Here is a 10705-nt window from a genome sequence, read left to right as displayed (position 1 = left end):
TGAGATTAGAAAACATTTCTACACACAAAGGGTGGTAGAAGTTTGGAACTCTCTTCCGCAAACGGCAATTGATACTAGCTCAATTGCAAAATTTAAATGTGAGATAGATAGCTTTTTGGCAACCAAAAGTATTAAGGGAAATGGGCCAAAGGCATGTATATGGAGTTAGATCACAGATCAGCCATGATCTTATCAAATGGCAGAGCAGGCACGAGGGGCTGAATGGCCTACTCCTGTTCCTATGTTCATTGTTCTGTATTGGAAACAACTATTCACAATTTACAAATATTACAATAGGTGTGAAAAAGCCTTGTAATGGTTGAGGAATATTATTTTTTTCATGCAAGGCTATAGAAAATTACTTATGGTTAGTAAGAATGCCCAAGTTCATATTATTTTATAATATTCATTATAATTAATATAATAATGAATAATTTTCATTAACTTCATTGTGACTTATTGTACATCTAATGTGGCAGATATACACCAATTGAGCAGTAGGAATAGTCGTCAACATCAGCGTTTCCAGCCCCCATTTGTGCTGCTCGCTTGGGGGTAGCTGTTTTTATGACTGGTGAACTCATCCCATAATGCAACACAAGCCTACCTCTTCTGCACATTCACAGAAACATCTTGGTGAACTTGATTCCAAAGAGGCAAGATCATGAATCCTGAAAAATGTTGAATTTTTTGCAAACACAGGCTGGAACGCTCACATATGCTTGAAAAGCAGACGGTTGGCAATTATACATTAATCTCAGCTAAAACCATTTCCACAGTTACTTCTAATTATGCAATTTTAGCTGCATAGCAATCCTGTAATACTGTCTTCAGAAGTGGAAACCAATACAAGATATCTATTTAGCTCACCTGCTCTATCTTAATCTTTGTATATTGCCTGCCCTGACAATCAAAGGATCAGTGAAGTCCTTGATTCTTCTCTGACTCCCAACATAAAAAACTTTGCCATCATTGCTGTAATTATCCACTATTGTTCTGTCTGAATGAAGAGAACGATACAGTGGTATTTAACATGGTCAAGTCAGATCTAGTGGTGAATGACTTGTGAGGCTGTTTCAGTGAGTCAAGTTTTCATCAAGGCCAGAAAGTCAATGGATTCATCCATGATGAAACCGTTTGAGTTGCAAGGTTCCTCCTGGGCTGTCTCTGCCATCAATCAGTACATGCTGCTGCTCACTTATGCTGTGTGCATCACCTTGTGCAGACTCCTTTGGCTCACTTTCTAACCCATGCGGGATGCCAATGTCTGTGCTGGTGCTTTGGAGGGATGGAGTACGTGACGGTGATTTTCTTCCTCCGAGTTGTCTTCTTCTGCAGGGTCTGGGAAGGACCCATAGTAAGAGAAAAGGGACAAGAGTTAAGATGGCACTGAGAGGCTGGACATTAGCAGGTGACAGTCTTGAGACAGCTTGAAGTTGTAAAGCTTTCTGAATATTTGCTGAGGTGAATGAAGGGTTAATATGCAGACACCCTGCTCAGATATGCCAGCAGTCTCACCTTCCCCATCGCTCATAGCTTTGCCTGGGCCACTAATCTCCGGGGCTTCATGCTCTTCTCTAGCTCAGCAAGGTTCATGATGTTGGCTGGTCCTCCCCTGGTCTTATTCCTCTACCTTGTGTTGAGCAATATCTTGTCCTGCAGCGGGAGAGGGAGAGAGTTGGTGAGTGTCTCCTAGAAATGAGAGTGTAAATGTGTGGAGCTTCTGCTTGTCATGCACATGCTGAGAGGGAGAAGAAGCAAGATGCAATCAGGATTTTCGAGGCATTGAATGGAAAGCTCGTGTGTGAAGTGAGGAAGAAGCCATGAAAGGTGTAGTGATCCTACAAAGGCTACCAAGTGAGAAGAGAATGCTGCTAGTGACTGCTGTGAAGGCAGCAAGGAAGAGGTGAGTGTGTGTTTGTAATGATAATGAGAAGTGGTATAGTGTGTCCTTGTACTGGGTGGTGGAAGAGGTGATGGAGGGGTGGGAATTGTTGAGAGTGCCGGGGAGGCAACAGTTTTTTCCCCTCTCCCCAAGCACTCTCAACTACATGTTATTGACAGATATGGAGAAATGAAGAGTTGTGCTCACCTTTGCTACTCTTGTGAGGTAATTGAAGCTCCTTCCTGCATTGCATCAATGTCCTGAGGGGTGCTGCTCCCGGAGCTAACAATCACAGCAATCTCTCTCCGGGCCTTGTGTACTTGGTATTTTGGGCTTCTCCTCCCGGTGGCTGGAAAGAGAACTTCCCTCCTCTCCCTGGCCTCTTCCACCTCCAGGGAGGCTTCAGAAGACCTGGGGACTTGCCTGCGATTCATCTTGAAGTTATTTTTTCCTGCAACACTCCATAGTGAAATAAGGCAAAAGGCAACCTTGCTGAAGAGACTCATTGCCATTTTAAATAGACCTTTGACTGACCTGCCAGAAATTGAACGATGACAGTGGAAATGTAGACTTTTGTCTTATGAAAGAACTTAGCAGAAGTCTTTTACAATGGGAGACTTTGTGAGGGTGTTGGGGGAGAATAGGCAAGTGTGAAATGACTTTTTTTGTTGAATCACCCTTTATTTATTGAAAGCACTGGGCTATCAGTTGCACCCTCCTTTCTCTGACTACTAGCTGTCCTGTTTCATGTCTTCTCCTTCCTGTGCACCCTCCTCATGCTGTGAGGAGGGAAGTATTTCCACCCCATCTGCATTATCGTCTTCAGCTTCTAGAAACAGCAGTCCTTTGTTCATTGTTATATTGTCCAGCATGCAGCAAACTACAATGATTCTTGAGACTCGCTAGGCTCCATTGCTGGGTTCTACCAGACCTTTACCAGGCACCTAAAATGGGAATCAAGAATTCCTATGGTCTGCTCTGTGATACTTCTTGTAGTGACACGAGCCTCATTATATCTGTCATCCCCCTCTGTCTGCAGAAGCCTTACAGGAACTTAGGAGCAGGAGTAGGCCATTTAGCCCCTTGAACCTGCTCCACCATTTAATAAGATCATGGCTGATCTGTGACCTAACTCCATATACTCCAGGAGTCATTGGCCATGACTACAAGATTAATGTTGATCATAATCAACCATCTAGATACATGGTTCTGACTCAGAAAGGCTGGCATTGTGGATTGTTGTATGATGAAAGCATCATGGCAGCTTCCTAGGTATCTGTGATGTGGAGATGCCGGTGATGGACTGGGGTTGACAATTGTAAACAATTTTACAACACCAAGTTATAGTCCAGCAATTTTATTTTAAATTCACAAGCTTTCGGAGGCTTCCTCCTTCCTCAGGTAAATGTTAGGTATCTGGCATTGACATTCAGGATAAGGTAATTGGTATCACATGATAGCTGGACTTTAATAGAATGAAAACCTTTCCTATTCATAAAATTGAGGGAATAGCTATTTGGGGCTTTGATTAGCACATGAATTCTGTGAATTGCTCCTTGCACCTGTAGGGATCATGGTGGTTTGTAGAACTGGATAGCTCTCTGTCTGCCTCCATTGTGAAGGATATGAGGTGTGCAGCCCTCCAGAATAAAGCATTAGTGGCCTTCGTGATGCAATGGTGAACAGCTGCCTGACTACTGTGGCAAAGGTCACCTGATGCTGCCTACAGGAATCCAGACACAAAGATGCCGTTTTCCCGGTGGAAGTGGGCTGCACATGTTTAGCCAGCAGTTGACATACTCCCCAGTAGCCTCTGGTGGGGAAGCAAAGCCTTCTGAGGCACTGACAGTCAGAAAAGTCTGAGTAAGGCTTTTTTTCTCTTTAAATCTTAGTGAGTGGGTATGAGTGTGTCGGGAAGAGATGTCTTCTGTAATGCTTTACTCTAAGAGCCTCCAATCTCCATATACTTCTCCTCCACTTTGTTGGATAAGAAGAGGTATTCCCATTGGACAATCCATGTTCCCAATGCAAAGCAGTACTTTGTGGGAGCTGAGTAAAATTAGCAGCAAAATTCCTGACTGAACCTCCAAAGTAACACCAACCGTCAGTCTCAGCACACAAGATCCTACTGCCACTTGTATAGTGGTGGTAATTATTTGGAGCAGGTTTGGGATGGAAGTTGGGGAATGGGTCAGAGGGATTAGCCACACCCCCGAGGTGGATCAGTTTCCAAGCAGGCTTTAAAAGGGACTGGGGTCCTTTTTTGGGAGGATAACTCAACTGCAAGTTTTTGCAGCGGATTTGAGGCAGTAGCCTCTAAGAACTAATTTTACTCCACCTACCGCCCCACAACAGACAATAATTCAGAGGAAAATCCAGGTAATGATGAGAGCTTCACAGTTTATGACATTGTATGATGTCCTTAATGATATTACTGGCTGGAAGGGTGGACCCAGGATTATGGAATGACCCCTTTACACTTCTGAGCATGCCAACTTTCATGCTGTTAGCAGGTCCACAGGCCCCAAACAGACTGTTCAATCTGTGAGGGAAGACACCAGTGTCAGTTTAAGCTAATGCATGCGTAGCAGCAGCAATAAATGATTGCAAACATAAATTGTCATACTCAAAGTAATTTAAAGATAAGATTTCTTTAACGTTTTCTCCCACTGTTGGGCATAATCATGGAATAAGCTCACATTAGTTTAGGTGCAAAATTCAAATCAAGTCAACTACCCTTGATTCTATAGCCTTCATCTAAATAGAGGCTAGGTGCTTTCCCTAAAGCATGGAAAACTGATGGTCATCAGTTTGGATGTCTTTATACATTTGATAGCAGCTGCTTGAAGATGGATAAATTAAGAATTAAAATAGGGGATGTGTTCAATTTATTCACATTAAAATCACGTAATCCCAAGGACACCAACAATGAGGCAGTCTGGTTCCCTGGGCTGCTAATAAGTTATTTTGGCAAATGCCCCGAGTGCCCAATGTTATGTTGAAAAGAAGCATAAAGTTTCATCTGCCAAATTCGATGTTGTAGCTGGGTCAACTTTTCAGGCAGTCAGAGGCCAATTTATAACATTGTGAATCTCACCTTCAGAATTAATAATGGTACCCAGGACCTTCAGGAATAACGATAAATAAAATATTTAAACATTTGGGGAAGGGGAAACTGATAGGATAATTACTTCAAATAAATTACTGAAGTAAAAATAAAGTTAAAATAAAATACAGAGAGAATGCAGAAGAAGGGGAAAGAGGTAGATAGGATGTGCAGAAGCAGAGCATTTTAAACTTTATTATTATTTATTTTTAAGTGTTTATTTTAGTTATATTGGATTAATAATACATCTGAGTAGCCTTATTCTTGTAATATTAGTATTTGTTTCAGCATGAGCTGAATTTTTTTTTGAAACATTGGACGGCCAGGGAGCCTGGAGCTACCTTGAGCTGCCAGCATACTTATGATTGAAAATACACCATGAAAACAAGACCAACAAAGAAAACAAAACTTAACCTTATGACTATCCTTACAGTAATTTTGTAACACCTAAGAAACAATATTTTTTTAAAAATAAGGCTACTCTGACATAAATGTTTTATTTACATCAATTATTAAAAACAAGCATCGTTGCCATCTACAGGACAAAAAGTCACAGTATTTTTAAAAGGTGCAAAATAGCCATTTTAAATTAAAAAAGGGAAAGGGGTAAAATTGGTCTTCAGCTGCTTCATCAATGACCTTCCCTCCATCAGAAGGTCAGAAGTGGGGATGTTCGCTGATGATTGTAGTGTTCAGTTCCATTCGCAACACCTCAGATAAGGAAGCAGTCCGTATCCACATGCAGCAAGAACTGGACAACATCCAGGCTTGGGCTGATGAATGGCAAGTAACATTCGTGCCAGACAAGTGCCAGGCAATGACCATCTCCAACAAGAGAGCGTCTAACCACCTCCCCTTGACATTCAACGGCATTGCTATCGCTGAATCCCCCACCATCAACATCCTGGGGGTCACCACTGACCAGAAGCTTAACTGGACCAGCCACATAAATACTGTGATTACAAGAGCAGGTCAGAGGCTGGGTATTCTGCAGCAAGTGACTCACCTCCTGACTCCCCAAAGCCTTTCCACCATCTACAAGTCTCAAGTCAGGAGTATGACGGAATACTCTCCACTTGCCTGGATGAGTGCAGCTCCAACAACACTCAAGAAGCTTGATACCATCAGGACAAAGCAGCCCGTTTGATTGGCACCCCATCCACCACCTTAACCATTCACTCCCTCCACACCGGTGCACCGTGGCTGCATTGTGTACCATCTACAAGATGCACTGCAGCAACTCCCAATCCCGCGACCTCTATCACCTAGAAGGCGCATTGGAACACCACCACCTGCAAGTTCCCCTCCAAGTCACACACCATCCTGACATGGAAATATATTGCCGTTCCTTCATCGTCGCTGGGTCAAAATCCTGGAATTTCCTACCTAACAGCCCTTCACCACACAGATTGCAGCGGTTCCAGAAGGCGGTGCACCACCACCTTCTCAAGGACAATTAGGGATGGACAATAAATGCTGGGCTTGCCAGCGACGCCCTCTTCCCATGAATGAATAAAAAAAAGCTACTTTTAGTCATTAACTTCTGACCATTGGTATGAAGTTCATGATAATTCAGTTTTGATATTGTGGAAACCTTAGATGGATTATCTGGGTATAGCTCTTCCTTCTGATGGTGACGATTGGGGGGTGGGGGTGCAGCATAGAGAGAGAAAAGAATAAAGTGCGAGATAAGTAGTGTTGCTCCTACCAAATGCACGGTGTAGGCCTGATTTCCCGGACTCTGGAGGGCGCTGCTATCCTCCGGTTTGTAGGTTTGCTGTGACTTGTTTGTGGCGGGTTACTGAAATCCTCCAGACGTTCCCTACTGATCGCTGTTCTCACACCGTTTGTTCCCGGAGATGGTGACTGACAGCTGTCCGCCGCTGGCCGTGCGTGCTCAGCTCATCCCTTTCCTTCTCAGTAAGTGCCCTTCGAGGTGCAGATAGCTAAACAGATTTAAAGGATGAACGAAACCGCAGAGAATGAGCGGCTGCGCTCCTTTTATTTATAAAACATGAAATGCATGAGGATGAAATGCAAGGATATAGTTTCAGGGGGTCAACATGTTTTAGCCGATTTACTGGTCCCAGACTCGCGGTTCAGGGATGTGCTGGTAACTGGCGAGGCCTTAACCCAGGACCAGAGCTTGAGTTTGGGGCTTGCCCGTTTACCTCCCCTCCCCCAGTAGGGCCTGAACCAAGGCGGTTAGGGTTGGGACTGGACGGCCGCATGTTTCCTGGGTCCAGTTTATAGGGTTTCAGTCGGCCCGTTGTCTACACACGGCACAGTGCCGCTCCAACCTCTGATACCCAGTTTTAAAGGCACTTCCTCCAACGATGATGTTTCTGCTACCAACTTTTGTATGTTCTTTAATTAAAGGAGAAGTGCTTCGAGCAATTTTGTTTTGCCGATTTTTAACAAGTGAATGTATTTTTGCAAAATTTTGTATTTAGATTTTAAACATTGACAGTAGCTTCAGCTGGACTATCTGGGTACTTTATAAACTTATTTACTTTTATTTACATAACAGCGATTGCATATCAAAGTCATTCATTACATGTGAAGTGCATCGAGACATTTCTTAGAGACGTGCTAAGCCTCTATATAAATGCAAAGTTTTAATAATAATTTGAAAAACGGATGTTCTCCCTATGCTGTCCCAGCATAAAAAAATACTGTATGGGGAGAGGACCCCTGCACGCGTGTTAAGATCGTCATTTGCAGTCAATAGTCGCCCGCAATGTAACAGAGGTTTTGCGAGCTGTGACTTCCACTCTGCCCCTACCAGACTCAAATTGGTAATGCACCATAACTGCAGCCTAAAATTTGTGTTCTAAACCACTTAGTTGGGATGTTCACTTTATAAGAACAGCCCATGGTTTAGCAGGATAGCCAGATCCCTTCAACCTTGTTAATTGGGATGACTGGGTTTAATATCTGGTTGAATTGCCAATCTGCTTTTCTAGCATTTTCACAGTGAGTTTGTAACAGTATAAACGTTTTTCAAATATTGTGTCGAAGTGTGTTGTAGTATCCATCCCAGACTGTGTTGTACTGATAGATGTATCCAGGATGGTGTAGTAATGTGCTAGCTGTAGTCTGAAGGAATTGACATTATGATGACTCATGATCACATCACAATGTCATTATGAGGGGGGAAGGGGAACAGCCAAAGAACCAATGACATAGTAAGGAAAAGAGTTTCAGGAGCTAGGGAGGAAGTTAAAAAGCAGGACCTCAAAGGTAGTAATCTCTGGATTACTCCCAGTGCCACGCTTTAGTGAGTGCGTGGCTAGAAAAATGGTGCAGGAGGGAGGGCTTCAGATTCCTGGGGCATTGGGACCAGTTCTGGGGCAGGAGGGTTCTGTTCAAAATGGACGGGTTGCACCTCACAGAGCTGAGACCAATGTCCTCACGGGGAGGTTAACTAGTGCTGTGGGGGAGGATTTAAACTCATTTGGCAGGGGGATGGGCATTAGGATGAAATATTAGATGAATGCTTGTTTTTCAGACTGGAGGGAGGTATACAGTGGCGTTCCCCAGGGGTCAGTACTAGTACCACTGCTCTTCTTGATATATATTAATCACATGGACTTGGGTGTACAGGGCACAATTTCAAAATTTGCAAATGACAAAACTTGGAAGTGTAGTGGCTTTCAAAAGAGAACTGGATAAGTACTTGAAGGGAAAAAATTTGCAGGGCTACAGGGATAGGGCAGGGGAATGGGACTAGCTGGATTGCTCTTGTGAAGAGCTGGCACGGACTCGATGGGCTGAATGGCCTGCTTCCGTGCTGTAACCATTCTATGATTCTAGGAAAAACAAGATGCACAGAGAACTGGGAGGGACAAAGAGCACTAGAGTAAAGAATGGTTCAGATATAGGAGGGATCAGATTGGGGGGGCAAAAACGAGGCAGTCTAGGATGAGTTTGGAGTGTATGTGCGTAAATAAGGTTGTTGAGCTACAGGCTCAAGTCGCCACATGGCACAATGTTACAGTGGCAATAATTGAGACCTGGCTCAAAGAAGGGGAGGAGGAACAAAAGAGGAGCTATTACGCTACTGGGTGTATACTATAGGCCACCAAATAGTGCGAAGGAGATAGAGGAGCAAATTTGCAGGCAAATTACTGAATGATGCAAGAACTATAGAGTAGTGATAATGGGGGACTTTGATTATCCCATTGTGGACTGGGACAATAGAAGTGTAAAGGGCAAAGAGGGGGAAGAATTCCTGAAATGTGTACAAGAGAACTTTCTTGAACAGTGTGTTTCTAGCCCAACCAGGAAGGAAGCAGTGCTGGATCAAGTTCTGGGGATTGAAGTGGGGCAAGTGGAGCATGTTTCAGTGGGGGAGCATTTGGGGAACAGTGATGATAATATCGTTAGGTTTAGAATAGTCATGGAAAAGGACAAAGAACAATCAAATGTGAAAATACTTAACTGGAGGAGGGCTAATTTCAATGACTAAAATTAAAAGGGGATCTTTCCCAGGTGGATTGGAATCAAAAATTGGTAGGCAAAACAGTAATCGAATAATGGGAGGCCTTCAAGGAGGAGATGGTTTGGGTACAGAGTAGACACATTCCCACAAGGGGGAAGGGAAGGGCATCCAAACCCAGAGCTCCCTGGATGACTAATGATATAGAGATTAAAATGAAACAGAAAAAGGAGACAAATGCAAGGTTCATAATACAGTGGAGAATCAGGCTGAATACAGAAAGTACAGAGGAGATCTGAAAAAGGGAATAAGAGGGGCAAAGAGACAGTATGCGATTAGAATAGTAGCTAATGTAAAAGGGAACCCAAAAGTCTTATAAACATAGAACTAGTAAAAGGGTAGTCAAAGGAAGGGTTGGACCATTAGGGACAAAAAAGGAGATACTTTTGTTGAGGCAGAAGGCATGGCTGAGGTACTAAATGAATACTTTGCATCCGTCTTCACTGGAGAAGAGGATGCTGACACTAACAGTAAAGGAGGGGGTAGTAGCAATATTGGATAGGATAAAAATAGATAATAAGGTACTTAAAAGATTGGCAGTACTCAAAGTAGAAAAGTCACCTGGTCCAGATGTGATGCATCCAAGGTTGCTGAGGGAAGTAAGGGTGGAAATTGCAGAGGCTATGGCCACAATCTTTCAATCCTGCTTTGATATGGGGATGGTGCCAGAGGATTGGAGGATTGCAAATGTTACACCTCTGTTCAAAAAAGGGGAGAGCGATAAACCCGGCAATTACAGGCCAGTCAGATTAACGTTGGTGGTGGGGAAACATTTAGAGACAATAATCCAGGACAAAATTAATTGGCACTTGGAAAAGTATGGGCTAATAAATGAAAGTAGTATGGATTTGTTAAAGGAAAATCGTGTTTGACTTACTTGATTGAGTTCTTTGAAGGAGTAACGGAGAGGGTTGATGAGGGTAATGTGGTTGATGTGTATATGGACTTTCCCAAAAGGCATTTGATAAAGTACTACATAATAGACTTGTTAGCAAAATTAAAGCCCTTGGGATTAAATGGACAGTGGCAGCATGGATGCAAAATTGGCTAAGGGACAGAAAGCAGAGAGTAGTGGTGAATGGTTGTTTTTCAGACTGGTGGGAAGTATACAGTGGTGTTCCCCAGGGGTCAGTATTAGGACCACTGCTCTTTTTGATATATTAATGACCTGGACTTGGGTATAGAGGGTATAATTTCAAAGTTTGCGGATGAC

General features: G+C 43.2%; 1 protein-coding gene across 4 annotated transcripts in view; it reads left to right on the top strand.

The window, feature by feature from the left end:
• The first annotated feature begins 1570 nt into the window (after positions 1–1570).
• The window catches only part of b3glcta (beta 3-glucosyltransferase a), a 251537-nt gene continuing 242402 nt past the window's right edge, over positions 1571–10705 (top strand). For 2 of the 4 annotated variants that reach the window (XM_067985972.1, XM_067985971.1), the window contains exon 1: positions 1573–1906. Coding sequence is in view for 2 of the 4 variants with exons in the window: in XM_067985969.1 (XP_067842070.1) it covers positions 6851–6911 (61 nt within the window). In the remaining 2 variants the exon portion in view is untranslated. Of the gene's footprint in view, positions 1907–5647; positions 6912–10705 lie in introns of those variants that run through there. The other 2 variants (XM_067985969.1, XM_067985970.1) reach the window with 2 other exon arrangements.

The sequence above is a fragment of the Heptranchias perlo genome, chromosome 6, assembly GCF_035084215.1.
Source record: "Heptranchias perlo isolate sHepPer1 chromosome 6, sHepPer1.hap1, whole genome shotgun sequence".
NCBI classification, from domain to species: Eukaryota; Metazoa; Chordata; class Chondrichthyes; order Hexanchiformes; family Hexanchidae; genus Heptranchias; species Heptranchias perlo.
The sequence above is the reverse complement of the archived record's forward strand: the minus strand, read 5'-3'. Positions and strand labels throughout refer to the sequence as shown.